The 19,001-nt window shown below is 47.1% G+C and overlaps 1 protein-coding gene across 1 annotated transcript in view; it reads right to left on the reverse strand.

Moving 5' to 3' along the window:
- The window catches only part of LOC105739240, a 58,812-nt gene that overhangs the window by 19,189 nt on the left and 20,622 nt on the right, over positions 1-19,001 (reverse strand). The window contains 3 exon segments of the mRNA XM_012504301.1: positions 16,420-16,656; positions 16,658-16,918; positions 16,920-16,979. Coding sequence (XP_012359755.1) covers positions 16,420-16,656; positions 16,658-16,918; positions 16,920-16,979 — 558 coding nt within the window.

A 19,001-nucleotide genomic window follows, 5' to 3' on the forward strand; every position in this document is an offset into this window, starting at 1 on the left:
GATGAGTCAGTTCTGCCTACCTGGTGATTCTTAGCTGTGGACTCTGGTCAAAGGAAACATTTCCTTCCACATCTTTCAAAGACCCATCAGCTCCGAGGCTAAGAATCAGAGCTTCCACTTTCAGTCCCTGATGGCTCTACCCTAGTTACCGAACACAGGGTCTTAGGCTCCCATGCAATAAAAATTAACATGAGGTCAAGCAAGTTTTCCAGACAAGGCTTTATTAAGACCTAAGGCCAGAGAGATTGGACATAAGGGAGACTGCGCAGGAGGAAGAGTTGTCCAGCTGGCTCCCCAAGGGGAGTGCATTACGGTGTCTTAAGGGTGGTGACATGCATAATTCGCGAGGTGGGTGAGCATCATTCCATGTGCCAGGTGGAGTGCAAGATGCACAGATGCAGTAAGGAATCATGCTAACACATGCATCACTTGATCAGAAAGTGGTGGATGAAAATCCCTTCCTGGGCAGAGATTTTAGAATTACAATGAGGCTAGGGATTAGAATCAGTCATTCTCCTGGCCTATGCACATGTGGGTGATTGACTTAACTCCCTTGAGTAAGATTTATGGTGGAATATTGCTTATCTTAGTTTCCTCAGACACTTTGCAAGCTCTGGTCAGCGGGTATAGTGCCAGTGGGGGTGGTGCAACAAGACCTGGTGGTCAGCGGGCATGTGTGGAAAAATACTTTAGTGGGGGTTGGCCAAGTCCCGTCCCTACTCTGTCTCACCCTCACTCATCTTTTGGTGGGATTCTGCTGCATCCCATAAGAATATACTAAGTGTGTCTGGGGACTTTTGTGCAGCAGCTGCTGCTGCCCCTGCATGGTCGAATCCCCTGCTCTTCTCCCCGCTACCCACTCCCGTCGGTATCTGCTCTCCTGTCTCCATTCCTGGAAGTTCTTCTTCTTTAGCCTCAGGAAGATACAAGATTTTTGGTAGAGAAAAGGCCAGAGGAGATGAAGAGGAGACCAGACATCTCTTTTTTTGGTTGGTCCTGTGAACTCATTTAGAGTCCAATTTGGAGGTGGGAGGTAGGGAGGGAGGGCAAGGGTTGAAGCTGAAGGAGGCTATTCAAGAAACTTTGAGCACAAGTATAGCTTCTTTGGGGCTCAAGAGAAGGTGAGTGGCTCAGAGCAGACTCTCCCCTACCCCTCTGCTTGGAAGCCACCTCCTCTCTGGTGCCCTGACAACTGGACTTGTGGGGAACATAAGACAGATGTTGATGTGCCCATGGTGGACACCAGCAAGGATGAGAAGGAAGGGCTAGGACAAAAAGGAAGAGCTGAGATGCTAGGCATCATGACGAGTGCAACTGACAGACAGGCACATGGGAGGCATCTCCTTAGACACCCCTGGAAATGGCCGGGCACGGGTGGCTCACATTTGTAACCCCAGCACTTCAGGAGGCTGAGGCAGGAGGATCACTTGAAGCTGGCAGTTCAAGAACAGCCTAGGCAACATAGTGAGACCGTATCCCTACAAAAGAAACATAAAAATTAGCTTGGGAGTGGTGGCCGGACACAACTGTAGTCTCAGCTACTCTGGAGGATGAGGTAGGAGGATCTCTTGAGGCCAGGAGTTCAAGACTGCATTGAGCTGTGATTGCACCACTATACTCCAGCCTAGATAACAGAGCAAGATTCTATCTCTAAAAAAGAGAGAGAGAGAGAGACCCTGGAAACAGCTGGGGATGCAGTGAGAGCTGAAATCATAGTAATACATGGGTGGGAGCATTTAAGCCAGGAGATAATTGGGTTCCATCAGCAAATATTCGTTCTGGGCTTGATATGTCAGATAAAAATTATTAAAACATTATCCTAGGCCTAGAATAATAAGACACACATAATAATAATAGCTAACATTCATTGTGCTGGGATAACTATGTATAGGGACTGTTCAGAGTGCTTCTACAGGCATGAAAACACTTAATTTTCACACCAAATCCATTATTCCCATAGTATTTGTTAGGGCTCTCCAGAGAAACATAACCAACAGGATGTATATATATAGAGGAAGATATTTATTATAAGGAACTGGCTCACACAGTTACAGAAGCTGGCAAGTCCCAAGATCTGCTGGGTGAGTCGACAAGCTGAGACCCAGGAGAGCTCATGGTTTAGTTCCAGTCCAAGTCCAAAGGCCTGAAAACCAGGAGAAAAGGTGATACAGTTCCAGTTTGGAGGCCAGCAGGCCTGAGACTCAGGAAGAGCCAATATTTCAGTTCAAGTCCAAAAGCAAGGAATAAAGCTAATGTCCCAGTTCCAAGGTTGTCAGGCAGGAAGAATTCTTACTTGAGAGGTCACCCTTTCTGTTCTGTTCAGGCCTTTGGCCGATTGACTGAGGCCCTCACACATTAGGGAGAGCAATCTGCTTTATTCAGTCTACTGGTTTAAGTGTTCTTCTCACCCAGAAACATCCAGAATAATATTTGCCCAAATATCTGGGCACTCCATGGGTCAGCCAAGTTGACACATTAAAATTAACCATCACAGGCCAGGTTCAGTGGCTCACACCTGTAATCCCAGCACTTTGGGTGGCTGAGATGGGTGGATATCTTGAGCTCAGGAGTTTGACCAGCCTGGGTAACATGGTGAAACTTCGTCTCTACCAAAAACACAAAAAATTAGCCAGGTGTGGTGGCACATGCCTGTAGTCCTAGCTGTTTGGGGGCGCTGAGGTAGGAGGATTGCTTGCGCCGGGTGGTGGAGGTTGCAGTGAGCTGAGGTCAAGTCACTATACTCCAGCCTTGGTGACAGAGCAAGACTCTGCCTCAAAAATAAAATAAAATAACCATCACAAATTGGTTCTGGGGCAATTTCAGATCCCAGGCAAAAAGAAGGGAGTGGTGTCTTCTACCTTAGGGGTGGAGAGAGGTAAACCAGAGAACATCAAATAAAAACGTTATGGGGAAGGTGCCATTTGAGCTGAGCCTTGAAGAACAAGGAGCATTTGGACAGGTAGAGGAAGGAGGAAAGGACAGGATAATTGGAGGGGATGGTGTGAACCAAGAAATCGAGGAAAGAAAGAATGCAGCAGGGGGATTCCTCAAGTGAGGCAAATAGGGTGATGTGGGTAGTGTCCTGGGCTGTGTCCTTGAGAAGTGGACTGTGATGGAGATGAATGTGCAGGGAGTCTGTTGAGTGCTCCAGGGATAACATCTGGGGAAGGGGAGCAAAGGAGAGGGGAAGAGAAGGGAAAGGGGCAGGATTGGGCAGGAGAAGTTGGGCTGGAATGCAGTCTCCCCCAAGGCCTCAGCTGACCTCTGAGGAGCTTTGGAGTTGCAACTCCTCAGAGATTTCCTGAGTTAGGGCACGGGGCTCAAGAATTTACATTCCCACACTGATGCCACGGAATGCAGGCTGCTCTGGGAAAGGGTGTGATGTTGGACAAAGTGAATCCCTTCAGCTGAGACAATTCCCAAAGAGGGCTGATAGCTGAGACAATTCCCAAAGAGGGTGGTCTGCCAGCAGCACGCCCAGCAACGGAGGGAATAACTGCTGCAGAGGGATCTAGGGGGTCCCTCCCTGCATCCACTGCAGGTGGATTAAAGGATGAGGGGTGCAGTAGATGTTCAAGAGCCAAACCTAGCATATCCCAGGATCCAGCACTGGAGATCACGGTGAGCCAGTGCTGGGGACAGAGGGTTTCTGCTGAGGGAGACAGGGAACCACTGATGACTGTTGAAAAAGGGAATGACAACTCAGGGCTCTTCATGCTTTATGAAGATTAATCTGGAAGACTCATGTAGTTCCTGGACATGGATGAGAAAGCCCAGGAGAATGTGCAATAACAACCACAAGAACAGAGACCTGGGCACATATTGCAGGGATGGCTGGAGGAAGAGTGAGGGAAAGCGATGGAGAAGGGGCAGACAAGAGGTGGGGAAAGGAAAACTCTAGACTGAGGGTAAAGTCCACAATGCTGAAGGGAGGCCAAGCAGGATGGGCACTGAGGGGGATACCGTGTAACAGGTCATTAGAAGGCTCTTGGCCGGGCGCAGTGGCTCACACCTGTAATCCCAGCACTTTGAGAGGCTGAGGTGGGCAGATCACGAGGTCAGGAGATTGAGACCATCCTGGCCAACATGGTGAAACCCCATCTCTACTAAAAATACAAAAAAAAAAAAAAAAAAAAAAAATTAGCCGGGCGTGCTGGCATGCAGCTGTAGTCCCAGCTACTCAGGAGGCTGAGGCAGGAGAATCACTTGAACCTGGGAGGCGGAGCTTGCAGCAGGCTGAGATTGCGCTACTGCACTCCAGTCTGGTGACAGAGCGAGACTCTGTCTCAAAAAAAAAAAAAAAAAAAAAAAAGCTGTTGGTGACCTTGCAGGAACAATTTCAAGAGAGCAACAGGGCAAAATTCAGACAGCATTGGATCGAAATAACTAAAGCAGCTGCTCCATTTACTCAACACCCACCATGTGCCACGCACTGTGTTGGGAGTTTCGTGTGTGGAATTTCATTAAATTTTCACAACTCTACAAAGAAAGTGTGATTATTTTCATTTTATGGATGAATACACTGAGAGGCTCAGAGAGGTTAAGTCACTTGCCCAAGCTTACACAGCAAGTTACAGAAAGAGACTGGGACCCACTGAGAGGTAAGAAAGGGGAGGGAAAAAGTGCAGGTTACTCTGATAAGAGGTGTTTCCGGTAGAGAAGTAGAGTCACCAGGGAGGAACGTGCATTTGATGTAGCTGGTTTTTTTCTTTTATGTGGGAGAGACATAAACATGTTTACAGGCTGAGGAGGAGGAACTTGTAGAAAGGTAGATGTTGAATAGTTAGGAGACGGGAGATAATTTATGGAGCAAAGACATGGCAGGGAGGGAAGGGATCAGGATGCAGGAAAAGGGGTTTTCCTTAAACAGGAGACAGGAGGGCAAGGTCAGGAAGGACAGTGAGGCCCATCCAGTGGCCCTTATTCCTCCTGTGAAATCTAAGAGGAAGGTAGAGAGAGAAGGCCCCTCACAGCCCCCTCTGTGGGGCTTGAGAAGCAAGGAAGGCTTGAGGTGGCTGCTGGGGGCCTGGGGATAATGCAGGGTAGATGAGCCCCTAAGTTGGGGCTTAACCCAGGAGGATTCTTGGTTTCATCCAGGAAAGAATTCTAGGGTGAGCCAGTGCTGTTAGACAGCAACTTTGATTGAAGCAGCAGTGTGCAGCAGCAGGAGAGCAGGGCTACCCCTAGGCAGGGCAGTGCACCCAGAGTGGCAGCTCAGAGGCAGTTCTACAGTCATGTGTATACCCACTTTTAATTATATGCAAATTAAGGGGAAGATTATGCAGAAATTTCTAGAAAAAGAGTGGTAACTTATGGGTTGTCAGGTCATTGCCATGGAAGGGGCGGTAACTTCCCGGTGTAGCCATGGCAATGGTAAACTGACATGCCATGCTCGTGGATGTGTCTTATGGAGAGGTGATTTTGCCTCCTCCCTGTTTTAGCTAGTCCTCAATCTGGTCCAGTGTCTGAGCCGAGCCTCCAGAGTCAAGTCTTGCCTCCTACCTCAGGGAAACCTAGGGCCATAAAAATGTGCTAATACCACTGGGCCATATTGTGAGCCTCATCTGGGAATAGGGAGTGGGGACTTCTGGGGAAATTACCTGAGAATCATCAGGTGGGACTGATGAGTTTGGACATTCACTACCTCGGGAGGGCTGGTTTGAAAACCCAAGAGGCCCACCTCTGGCTCTGTTCCTGACCCTACAATGATAGGCTGTTAGGCAAACCTAAAAACTCTTGGGATTTCTACTATCTGACTGGTAGAGCCAGGGACTCATTAGCCTGGATTAGGAGTTGATGAAGTTGGAGAAAGTTGGCTACAGACTCCCTGTTGCTCATGGAAAAAGCAGTGTATGTTACTAATGGCACCACCCACTGCCTGTAAGAGCAGATATTCATGGTAAAGCAAATTCCCTAAGGTCCATACGATTGTTGCCATGGGGTGCAGTGTCCAGTGGGAAATGATGAGGCTCTGTGTCCAGGATACCAGGAGCCCAGCCTGACGCTGCCTCTAAAAGCCTCTGTGGGGCTTTGGCTAGGTCATTGCACCTTCTGAACTCAGTTTCCTCTTCTTGGTTTATGACAAAACAGACACTTCTCAGGGAGTCGATTTCTGGCCAGTTGGAATAGAGGGCAGCTTCACATTGTCTAGTGCGGGAGCTGCTCCTTTCCAAATAGGAGAGAGAAGAGAATCAAGAGTGAGTTTCTTGGCCAGGCACGGTGGCTCAAGTCTGTAATCCTAGCACTTTGGGAAGCCAAGGTGGGTGAATCACTTGAGATCAGGAGTTCAAGACCAGCCTGGCCAACATGGTGAAATCCCATCTCTACCAAAAAATGCAAAAATTAGCCAAATGTGGTGTCCCGTGCCTATAGTCCCAGCTACTTAGGAAGCTGAGGCATGAGAATAGCTTGAAGCAAGGAAGCAGAGGTTGCAGTGAGTCAAGATCGCACCAATGCACTCCAGCCTAGGTGACAGAGTGAGACCCTGTCTTAAAAGAGTTGAGTTTCTCATCTCTTCTCCCCAACCCAACAGTAAGCACAAATATCACACAGATTTTCAGAGAGGGAGCTATGTGAACTCGTCAGCCTAGTGCCTAAGGCTTAGCTTGGGGTCCTGCAGCTGTGCATGGGCACCCATCATCAGACACAGCCTTCTGATCACTTGATATGGTTTGGCTGTGTCCCCACCCAAATCTCATCTTTAGCTCCCATAATTCCCACATTCTGTAGGAGGGACCCAGTGGGAGATAAATGAATCATGGGTGTGGTTTTCCCCATACTGTTTTCTTGGTAGTGAATAAGTCTCACGAGATCTGATGGTTTTATAAGGGGAATCCCCTTTCACTTGGTTCTCATTCTCACTTTGCCTGCCACCATGTAAGACATGCCTTTGTTCTTCCCTTGCCTTCTGCCATGATTATGAGGCCTCCCCAGCCATGTGGAACTGGGAGTCCATTAAACCTCTTTTTCTTTATAAATTACCCAGTCTCGAGGATGTCTTATCAGCAGCATGAAAATGGACTAATACATCACCTCTTGTCACATGCTCCAGCCTCTGCACAAGGCTCTGTTGTTTCTGTTCTCAATCCCAGTCCCCAGTTAGCCCCGAAGCTGAGAGCTGGGCACAGGCTGTTGCAGTGGCTGAACTAGAACAGAACCAGAGCTGCTGGCTCACTGGCTGTAGGCAGCTTGTTCTCTGCCCTCTACAAGGATCTGGGATTTATTTAGCCTGTTTCCCTGGCAGCGCTGGTTACAGTGGCAGCATCTGCTTCCCCATGAGGCTGAGTGAGTCACGGCCACCTACGCTAACCCTTGGCACAGCACAACTCTGTTCTGCTGGGGACCACCGATAACAAGCCAGCAGGAAGATGCTGGAACACAGGCTCGGTACAGACAGTGCACTGGGCATGGGGCCCTGGGAAGGGCTTACCTACCTCCTCATGCAAAAGAGGTTAAGGCTCGAGGCTGAGTTAACCCTGGCAGGCTCTCCCCACAAGAGCTGTTAAGTCTGCTTAACAACTTAACAAAGTGGCTCACCTTGGCTGCTGCCAGCAGCTACAAGGTCTCATAGGAGAGGCCTGCAGGCTTTTGGACTCCAAGTCCAGGCCCTCTTTTCACTATGCAAGGATAAGCCCTCAAACTTGTCTTCCATGGCCACCTCTGCACCCATATTGGCCCCAGGTTCCTTCTGGCTCTCAACCCCAGGACCTTCTTTTAAGATATCGTCCGTCCCTCCTCTGGGCAGCAGTCCTCAAAACTGTATTATTTCCCAGGCCCACCCCTTCCTGAAACTTTTCTTTCCTCCATCTTGTCTCCCCTTCTTATCTGGGTAATCTGAAAAAAATTAGTTGATCCCATGTTGTTAATGACTAATAACAGGTTATAGCGCTAGTCTCACAGGTGTTGCATTTACTCTTGACTTTGAAAGACAGAGAGAACATCAGTCGTAGGCAATGGGTTCTCAAAATACAGTCCCTGGATTAGTAGCATCAGCTTCATCAGGGAGTTTATTAGAAATGCACATTCCCAGTCCCCACTGCAAACAAATTACATCACAGATTCTGGGATGGGCACTGACAATCTGTTTGAATGAGCCCTCCAGGGGACTCAGATGCATGCCAGGGTCTGAGGACCCCTGGTCTAAGGAAAGAGATCTATAGTAGTGTATTGGCCACCCTGTGGGGAATGGAGAATTTTTGTCCGTACTTGTCTGGACTCACAGCACAGCTGCAAATATCTCTCTGTTTCGTGCAAGCCACACTGAAGAGGCTTGAGTAGGCAAAGATCCCATTTGCTCCAACTCTGGGGGTTTTCCTATGTCCTTCCTCCAGATTGTTTGAGTCACATGGAAAGAAACTAGTGTCTTTTTCGTGTGTGGAAAAGGGCAGCATTGCCTCACCTGCCACAGAGAGGGCTTTATGGGTAAAAGGAAACTCACCCATTGGAAATGAACAATCTAGCCATCCTGTTTCCTAAGAGCTGAGGAATTCAAGCAGAGGGAAAAGAGACTGATAATATTTATTAATCAATGTGAATTACTCTTTCTTCTATCAATTCTTTTTGAACATTTACAGATTGCTCCTATGCTGAGCCCCATGGCCCCACCCTCAAAGAGCTTACAGGAGAGTGAGACCATCAGTCAGAATGGGTTGGGCTATGCCATGGTAACAACCCCACAGTCTTGGGGGCTTAACATAACAAAGGCTCATCTTGCAAATGCTTCATATCCAATGAGGGTCTGCTCTGCTCCACAAAATCACCCAGGGGCTCAGGGCGATGGAGAATCCACTGTTTTGCAGCTGCCCTAGTCATTGCACCAGGGGAAGAAACAGCTGGAGGTGGTCAGGCGCTCATCCAGAAGTAAATTCCAACACTTCTGCTTACATCTCACTAGGCAGAATCAGTCACATGGCTTTACTAACTCCAAGGAGCCAGCAGGTGTATGCCAAAAGAGAGAAACATGGATATAGTTGGATATTAAAAGACTTTACCACACTAAGACCACTCATTTTTTCATTCACTTATTCTCGAATAAATATTTACAGAATGCTTACCGCATATTAAACATTGGGCCAGACCCTGGGGATATAGCATCCCCAGAGCCGCTGCCTTTGCACATTAGAGACAGCCATTAATATTACATTCGTGCAAATAGTGCCCCCTACAGGTATACAACACAGGAGCCCTGCTGTCTTTTACTTTTCTTGTTTATGTTATGTTTTATCATTACTATCTATCTTCCCCACCAGAAAGCAAAGTGAGAGAGCCGAGATTTTGTCTGAGTTGCTCGCTGCTATATTTCTGGAGTTTAACACAGTGCCTAGTGACCTCAATAAATATTTAAGTAAATGACTGAAAATGAAAAATTACTGACTATGTTCCCCATCAGTCCCTGCCTTCATGGAGCTTATAATCTGCTGAGTCGGGAGTTGTGTAAACAATTAGCTGAAGTATTGAGAAAAATCACACAGTAGACAGAGTGAAATACAGGTCAAGTAAAAACCTGGGCCACGTGGCTTGGGAGCATGAAAAATCCGGGGATCATTTTTGACCATGGGTAGGATCAGGGAGATTAACCTTGTTTTGCAGGTGAAAAATGAAGATCCAGAGAGGCTCGCAATGGGCCTGCCCATCAAGGGGTGAGCAGCAAGGCAGGCAGAAGAATCCTGCCCTACCTCTTGTTTTGGTATTTTTTCTTCTCCCTACACTAATAACTAATAAAGCTTTATATAGTCAGCCTTCCCTACCTGCTGGTTCTTCATCCATGGACTCAACCAATTGCAGATTGAAAACATTAAAAAACAACAACAACAATAAAAATAATACAATTTTAAAAATCAATACAGTGTAATGACCATTTGTGTAGCGCTTACATTTTATTAGGTTTTAAAAGTAATCTAGAGATGATTTAAAGTATATGGGAGGATGTGTGTAGGTTATATGCAAATACTACACCATTTTGTATTGTGGACTTAAGCATCCTTGGATTTTGGTGTCCTGGGGTGAGGGGGTCCTGGAATCAATCCCCCTCAGATATCGAATGATGACTGTATTTGTACAGCACTTTACCGTTTGCCAACAGCTTTCATATACTGCATATCTATAACTACTCTTTAAGGATTAAAAGCCTTAAAAGTCTCTCCCTAGTCCCCACCCCACCATCCTACTCCCAGCCTCAGAAATTGGTCTTCTTTTGATGTCTCTTTGCCTCTGGGAGGAGATGTGGGGTGTGTTTCATTGTGAGGATGGAACATCCAGTTCTCCCCGCCCTGCCCTATCTCCCAGCACTTGTCCCCATGTCTGCTCCCCAGCTGCCCAGAAGCACCGCATAGAAGAGGCAGCTTTTCCGAAGGGCATCTGCAGAGCACATGGGAGGGCTCTGTCCCAGCCATGGTGGACAGAGAAAGGTGGAGGATGTCTGAACCAAAACCTTCTTCCCCTGCAGGCAAGAAAAGGGCTCATTATTTTCACTTGAGCTCGCAAGTAAAAACAATTACATAAGCTTCCCATCTGGCTTCCAAAGCACTTTTGAAACAATTCCATTGCAAGCCTTTTCATTTTATGGGGGCTTTAAAGACAGGGCACAGTTAGAGTTTATTACTGGGAATCTTTGTCCCAATGTGTGGCCTCTGTCCCCTCCTGCTGCCTCACTCATGTCTCTCTGTCCTTTCCTCTCTCACATGTCTTCCTTCCCTTTCTGCAAATCTCTCCTCCATGAGGGCTCAGCCAAGGCTCTGTTCAGTCTAACAAGCATTTCCTTAGTGCCTACTCTCCACCAGGCCCCTGCTTAGTGCTGGAGATTCCAGGATGGGCAGGACAAAGCCAGAGGCTCACAGAGCTTAAAAGGTGTGAGGCCCATTCATGACACCCTCCGGAGATGCCTGCTTTCATCCTATTCCATCTTCTACCTTCGTCCTTTCACAAAACATCTGTCTTCCTGAGATTCTACCACGAGTCAAGTAGTGAGCTAAGGGCTGACATGCATTCTTTTTTTTTTTTTTTTTTTTTAGACAGTCTCACTCTGTCACCTAGGCTGGAGTGCAATGGCACGATCTTGGCTCACTGCAACTGCTGCCGCAATTCAAGAATTCAATTCAAGAACTGAATTCGAGAATTCAAGCAATTCTCCTGCCTCAGCCTCCAAGTAGCTGGGATTACAGGTACGCGCCACCATGCCTGGCTAATTTTTGTATTTTTAGTAGAGACAGGGTTTCACCATGTTGGCCAGGCTGGCCTTGAACTCCTGGCCTTAGGTGATCCACCTGCCTCGGCCTCCCAAAGTGCTGGGATTACAGGCGCGAGCCACCGTGCCCAGCTGACATGCATTCTTTCATTTCATTTTTCACAACAGTTATTCTTATTCTCTTATTATGCCCATTTTTAGATAAAGAGACTATGGCTCAGGAGGTTATGTAAGTTGCCCAAGGTCACACAGCTAGGAAAGGCCCAGCCAGCATCCCTGCTACACAGCCTGCCTTCTGGCCCCATCCTCCTCCTGGGCCACACTGCCTCCACCAAAATGCTCAGGATAAAAAGAACAAAGAACAAAGAACTAGACAGAGCATTAGCACCATCTCTACCACTCCTCTCTTTTGAGAGTTGGCTTTTTCTTTTTTAAATTGGCAAGTAAAGATTGTATATATTTATGGTATAAAACATGCTGTTTATATATATATATATATACACACACATTGTAGAATGGCTAAATCAAGCTATTTAACATATGCATTACCTCACACACTTATTTTTTGTAGTGAGAACACTTAAGATCTACTCTCAGCAATTTTCAAATATACAACATATTGTTATTAACTATGAGAGTTTGCTTTAAAAAAAAGTCTAGTGATTCTTTCTAAAAACCAAGGACTTGTGTACCTTAGAGATCATTGTCTCCTCATATCCCTGAAGTTTTAAAAACCAGATGTTTTGATCACTCCTTTTTTTTGTTTTTTTTTGTTTTGTTTTGTTTTCGTTTTTTGAGACAAGGTCTTGCTTTGTCACCCAGACTGGAGTGCAGTGGCTCAGTGGAGCAATCGCAGCTCACTGCAGCCTCCACCTCCCTGGCTCAAGCAATTCTCCCACCTCAGCCTCCAGAGTAGCTGGGACTACAGATACGCACCACCACGCCGGCCTAATTTTTGTATTTTTTTGTAGAGATGGGTGTCCCACTATGTTTCCCAGGCTGAGCTCAAACTCCCGGGCTCAGGGGATCTGCCCGCCTCGGCCTCCCAATGTGTTGGGTTACAGGTGTGAGCCATTGCGCCCGGTCTTGATGACTTCTTTACTCCCTAGAGAGCAGAGAAACCTTTCCTGCCTGGCCTGTGGCCTCGGTCTTAGAAGTCATCTCTGGAGTTCAGCAAGCCTGGGCTAGCCTGGGCTAGCTTTTCACATCCTTTGAGGGGGTTTTGGTGATCTAAGTAAGAAGAGGCACACACTGCCAGTTTACTGCCAAGCTTCACTCTTAGCCCTCCTTTACCCTACAGTGCTCTGGGGAGGGGAGGAGATGGCAAAGACCCTCCCCAGGGAGGTTTCTGAAGGGTCACATCCAGCACTGGAAAGCGCTGGAGGGCGATGTGTTGGTCTGAGTGTAATCTGCATTTGCGTGTGGGTTTCAAGCATTCTCCTAAACAAGCCAAATGTCCAGTAATGGATAGAATCCACAGTAAGATTTTGTGATTTTGGTGTCTAAAGCTGTCTTCATTTTTTTTTTTTATTCCACCTTGTCCACCCACTCCAGCCAGCTGAAATTCCCTGTGCCAAAATTATGGAGAGAAGATGTCAGGAACGTGTGAGAACTCCCCCAGATGGTCTTTTGGAGTCACCCTGCCCTCCCAGACAATTTTGGTGCTGGCTGCCTCCAGGAACCCGACTGTCTCAGTCTCCTACTGTTTCGCTCCGTGGGTCAAGTCTCTGCAAAGCCTTCACGCTGAGCCTTGCCTTGTAGGCAGCCTTTGTGAGGCAGTCATCATGGCTCAGCTAACTGCAGCAGGAAGAGGCAGACATGGAGCTAAAAGCACAGCAGCCGGGATTCCAGGGAGGCGGGAAGTTCTGCAGTTAGCATCAGGTTAGTCTACCAGCGAGAGTGGAGCTTGGTCATAGGCCCAGGTCGAGGGTAAGGACCCTGAGATGGTTTGGCTGTGTCCCCACCTGAATCTCATTTTGAATTGTAGCTCTCATAATTCCCACGTGTTGTGGGAGGGACCTGGTGGGAGACGATTGAATCGTGGGGGCAGTTTCCCCCATACTGTTGTTACGGTGGTGAATAAGTCTCATGAGATCTGAGGGTTTTATAAGGAGTTTCCCCTTTTGCTTGGCTCTCATTCTCTTATCTGCCGCCATGTAAGATGTGCGTTTCGCATTTGATTGTGAGGTCTCCTCAGCCATGTGGAACTGTGAGTTCATTAAACCTATTTTTCTTTATAAATTACCCAGTCTCGGATATGTCTTTATCAGCAGCATTAGAACAGACTCATACAAACCCCCGTCTCTGAGAAGTCCAGTCCTAGAAAGACCGAGTTACTGGGGCAAGACTCATGAGGCTCAGGGCAAAGAACAATACCCTATTGCAACAATCCAGGTGGGCATTTTATTGTCTCTTCCATGGCTTTTTTTTTTTTTTTTAGAACTGGAACTTCATGTCAGAGTTGTACAAGCAACAAGAGTAACTCAATGACAAATACTGGAAAATTAAAGCAGAGCTACAGAAATCTCTCCAGCTAAAGTCAGGCATACTGGACACCCTTTTTCTAGGACTAACTCCACAGTTAGTACACACCTCTCACAGTTACTTTCCCCACATGTTCCCACCCCAGTAACTCCCATGGCTACTACAGAATCATCAGCTATTTTGGGCCCAAGGTGATAGGCCCAAGGGTGACTTGTGATGAAAGTTTAGACTTGGGGCTCAAGTCTTTGAGACAGCTTCTCCCTGGTGACTGTAGCAGACCCTGTCAACGTCCAACACCTGTCCCCTCATCATTGCTGACTCAATGTGACATCCATCTGTTCTGACGTCACATGATACATTCCCTTTAATAGATTCTCTGCACACTCTATGGACCAACACATTCTTCAAATAGTTAATGTGCCATTAATAATACGATATTCCTGCTTCCTTTCCACTTATATTTTGCTCTGTTAAATGCCAAAAGATCAAGAATAATTTAGTTATTTTTTTCCACTAGGTTTCACACAGCTTCTTTCAGAGCAGTCAAAAAATTCTTACTTAATTTTGAAGCAAAAGTATCCCTGAAACTCTATAGTCCCTCCCCAGTATCTATAACCTTTCCTGGGATTTGGAGCTTCTGAGTGGCCCTTTTTAATACCAGACACCTGAGCCTAACCTTAGTTTCAGTAAAAACTCCTCAAGCTCGAAGTTAGGTGAACTTCAAATAAGCTGTCTTCCTAAAGAAACAGACTGATTCTGACACAGAACCACATTTAGCTATTTTTGTGCTATGCACTTGCTTCATCTAGTAGATTATAAACTTTTGGAGGAGAAGAAATGAGGGTTAGATATCTTTGTATTCCTTGGCTCAGTACCTTACACTGAGTAAATATTTAATAAGTACAACTCTGCTACATAAATGAATCATTCAATCACATTCCCTATGTTAAGTATAAAATTAATGATTGAAGCATCATGAATCAAATAGATAATCCCACTAGGATATATCTTAAGTTGTGCTGTTATAGACCTAATGGGTGGTTTTATAACGGACCCCCAATATTAATAAAATTCAGCAAAACTAATTGGCACTTTACTTTTGCATATAGCACACCCAACTGCTAAGAGCCAAATTTCCAAGTATGTATCCTACATAGGGAAAATCTTTTGCCTTCCCCATCAAAGAGTGTTTAACTCATTGTTGGTGAATTGGGAAGTCTCTCCGGCTAAGCAGAAATGGAACCTGCCCAAGGGCATGGAGGAGACACTTTGAATGATCAGGGAGTATTTGGTCAGTCTGGCACAGGCCAGTGTTCAATTAGAAATAAGAGAGAGCCCTTCCTACCGCCTCAATCCAGAAAGCAGGGGTCATGGCACCCCTGAAAGATGCTCTGGGAAGAACCCATAGGAAGTGGATACAGAGAGGTCCTGCTGTGTGGCAGATCCAACAGGACATGAGTAGAGACGGAATAACCCCATGAGCAACAGCTCTAGGGAAAATGTGAGTTTCCAAAGTCCTGGGACCCAGGGTTACCCCAGCTTCCCACTTTCTGCTGCACGCAGACTCCCACCCACAGCAGGCCAGGCCCCCCACATGAAGTCTTCATACAGCCCTCAGATTTTTGTGAAGGCAGAGAAGGCAGTCCACTCTCAGAGGAACACAAGGACAGGGGCACAGAAATTCCCACCCCTTGTGGTCCAAGAGAGGAAATTAGAGGGCCCGAGGCAGAGAAACACTGTGCTATGCACCTCCACGTTGACTCTACTTCCAGGCAGGCAACCTGGGTGAGAGGTACACACACACACATAGATGAATGTGTAGGATGCTGGGGTGGCTCAGTGGAAGCATAGAGCTGGGGAGAAGCCTCTGCTCCCCATGGCCTCTCTGGGCTTCAAGTCTTCCCAGCTCTATCTGGTACTGGGATAGGTCCTGCTGCTGGAGCCCATCCGTAGTTCACCCAGTGTCCACTCCACCATCCAGTGGTAACAGCACCCTGGTTTTCCTCTGGGGACCCAGCCTTCCCACACACTCAGTCCTCGTGACCTCATCTTCCTGCTCTAGAAATAGACACACATGCCCTGTGCTGGCCAAACAGTGGGTTCCATCTCCCTGGCCACTGCACTGATTTAAGGGGAGGACATGTGACCAAAGCTCAAATGGTCAGCCCAGGGTTCATGGCTGGAATGGAGGAAAGAGGCACCCTTTTTCCATGGGGCGAGGCCAGAGATTTGGGTTGGGGGTGGGGAAGTAAAGGACATTGTGTGGGGAGTGGGTGCCTGAGAATGAAACCAAACGGGGAGGTCAAGGGAAACAGCACAGCCTTGGTTCAATCCACTATGTCAGCCAAGAAACCTGCTGTGCTTAAACCAGATTGGGTTTTTAGTGCTTACAACTAAATGAGCTCTTCATCTGAATACAACTGCTAATGGTCCTCCCATTAGAAAAGAGAACAAAAGGGGCCCGGGGCAGTGGCTCACACCTGTAATCCACTCTGGGAAGCCGAGGCAGGTGGATCATGAGGTCCGGAGATCGAGACCATCCTGGCTAACATGGTGAAAACCCGTCTCTAATAAAAATACAAAAAATTAGCCACGCGTGGTCGCAGGCGCCTGTAGTCCCAGCTACTCGGGAGGCTGAGGCAGGAGAATGGTGTGAACCCAGGAGGCAGAGCTTGCAGTGAGCCGAGATCGCTCCACTGCACTCCAGCCTGGGCAACAGAACGAGACCCTGAGACTCCGTCTCAAAAAAAAAAAAAAAAAAAGGAGAACAAAAGGGAGGAACAAGCCCTGTGCCACTGAGTGACATTACCATGGTGGCAACTTTGACGAGTCCCCGTTTCATGCCTTTCTCTTTTCTCCTCCAAGAGCATTCGCCACCCAGGCAATACTCCTTTGAGAGGCAGCCTGTGAATCCCAACAACGAGGGAGCGCGCCACTTTCTTCCCCACCCGCCCCCTTGCGTCATGAAGTCCGATGGTGGAGCAGAGGGCTTTCTGTGAATTTTAGACTTTTCATTCCATAGACCAGAAAATTGCTGAAAGTAGTAGACATTTGAAGTGGCTCTTTCTTAAGCCCAGAAAAGATTTCTGCTGTTGCTATGTTTAAAAGCCCAGCAGCAAGTTGTTTTGGCTTATGTCTTATTGTTATGTAATAAACATGATAAGCTCTGTAAGCTCTGAACATTGGTTGCAAGGATGAAAATAGAGGCCTCACAATAATATGAGCCCTGGAGATGCTTTGTAGAGGGCGGGGGGGAAGATAATAGTTTTCTGTGAGTGTTCGAATAGCAATGTGTGTAGTAGATTCTAAATTGCTATGTAAATTCCCAAAGGAAACAGTAGGGGAAAAAAGAAGAAGGTTATGGATTAAAAGGAACAGGTTATATATTAATGCAAGGGAAAAATGTAATCAACAACCACATGAGAGCTATTTTTAATAAGACAGGGGACCCAGGAGAGGTGGACTGATCTATTGTAGAAAGGATATAAGCTTTCTACGCTATGTAACAAATTACTATAAACCTAGCAGCTTAATGAAACACAAATTTGTGATCACCTAGGAGCTCAGAGCAGTCCCCAGTGACAGCCAGCAAGAAAGTGAGGCAGAAGTGCAGGTATGGTGTGGCTGCGTTCTCTGCATAGGGTCTCATAAGGTTGGCATCAAGAATTTAGTTGCAGGCCGGGCGCGGTGGCTCACGCTTGTAATCCCAGCACTTTGGGAGGCCGAGGCGGGTGGATCACGAGGTCAGGAGATCAAGACCACGGTGAAACCCCGTCTCTACTAAAAACACAAAAAATTAGCCGGGCGTGGTGGCGGGCGCCTGTAGTCCCAGCTACTCGGAGAGGCTGAGGCAGGAGAATTGCTTGAACCCGGGAGGCGGAGCTTGCAGTGAGCCGAGATTGCGCCACTGCACTCCAGCCTGGGCGACAGAGTGAGACTCTGTCTCAAAAAAAAAAAAAAAAAAAAAAAAAAAAAAGAATTTAGTTGCTTGTGGTTGTAGGACTGAGTTGCCCACCTCCTGCTGGCTGTTACTGGGGACTGCTCTGAGCTCCTGGAGGCCTCTCCTATTTTCTCATCCTGTAGCCCTCTTACAATGTAGCTATTGGCTCCTTCAAGAAAAATTCCTCTCATGCTTCCGATCTCTCTGACTTCTTTGATCTCTAACCTCTACACCCTCTTTTAAAGAGTTCACCTGATTAAGCCAGGCCCACCCACTCAAGGGATGGGATTACACAGGTTGTGCACACTGGGTGAGGGAATCTTGGGGGCCACTTTAGAATTCTATTACAGTGATCAAACTTTTGTGCCAAAGCAGGGACCCAAAATGTGTAATTTTAATGCACTACATTATGGACTGAGTGTTTGTGCCTTGCCTCACCCCAATTCATTTGTTGAAGTCCTAACTCCCAGTGTGATGGTATTTGGAGGTGGGCCCTTTGGGAAGTAATTCGGTTTAGATGAGGTCATGAGGGTGGGCCCCCATGATGGGATTAGTGTCTTATAAGAAAAGGAACAGAGACCACCTACTCTTTCTTTCTCTTTCTCTCTGCCATGTGAGGAACACAGTGAGAAGGCAATCATCTGTAAAGCAGGAAGAGAGCCTTCCCCAGGAGCTGAATCTGCCAGCATCTTGATCTTGGACTTCCCAGCCTCCAGAACCATCAGAGAGAAATGCCTGTTGTCTGAGCCACCATATGTTACCCTGTTACAGCAGCCTGAGCTAAGATGATACTGGAGGCCCAGTTAATCTACCTCAACATGACCCTTTTATAACACAGGCTGGACAAAGGCTGTGAAAACACTCAGCATCTAGATTTTTTCCATGTGTGTGTCCTTCCCTATACGCTTCATTTGCTTATCCCCTTATTCATTCAACAAAGGAGTTCCTTTACTTTTCTTCTTTCTTTCTTCTTTCTTTCTTTCTTTCTTTCTCTCTCTCTCTTTCTTTCTTTCTTTCTTTCTTTCTCCTTCCTTCCTTCCTTCCTTTCTTCCTTCCTTCCTTCCTTCCTTCCTTCCTTCCTTCCTTCCTTGTTTCTTTCTTTCTTCTTTTCTTTTCTTTCTTTCTTCTTTCTTTTTTTTGACAGGGTTTCACCATGTTGGCCAGGCTGAGCTTGAACTCCTGACCTCAAGCGATCCACCTGCCAAGGCCTCCCAAAGTGCTGGGATTACAGGCGTGAGCCACTGTGCCTGGCCAAGGAGCTCTTATTGTCCTCTCTGCACTGTGCTTGACGCCAGAGCCAGGACTAGGCTGGGGCCAATGAGGCATTGAACAGACAAAGTTTAAGGAGAAACTCATTTGCACAACCCTGAGAGTGAGTGCCACCTGGCATTGTTT

The sequence above is a fragment of the Nomascus leucogenys genome, chromosome 1a (genome assembly GCF_006542625.1).
Source record: "Nomascus leucogenys isolate Asia chromosome 1a, Asia_NLE_v1, whole genome shotgun sequence".
In the NCBI taxonomy this organism is placed as follows: domain Eukaryota; kingdom Metazoa; phylum Chordata; class Mammalia; order Primates; family Hylobatidae; genus Nomascus; species Nomascus leucogenys.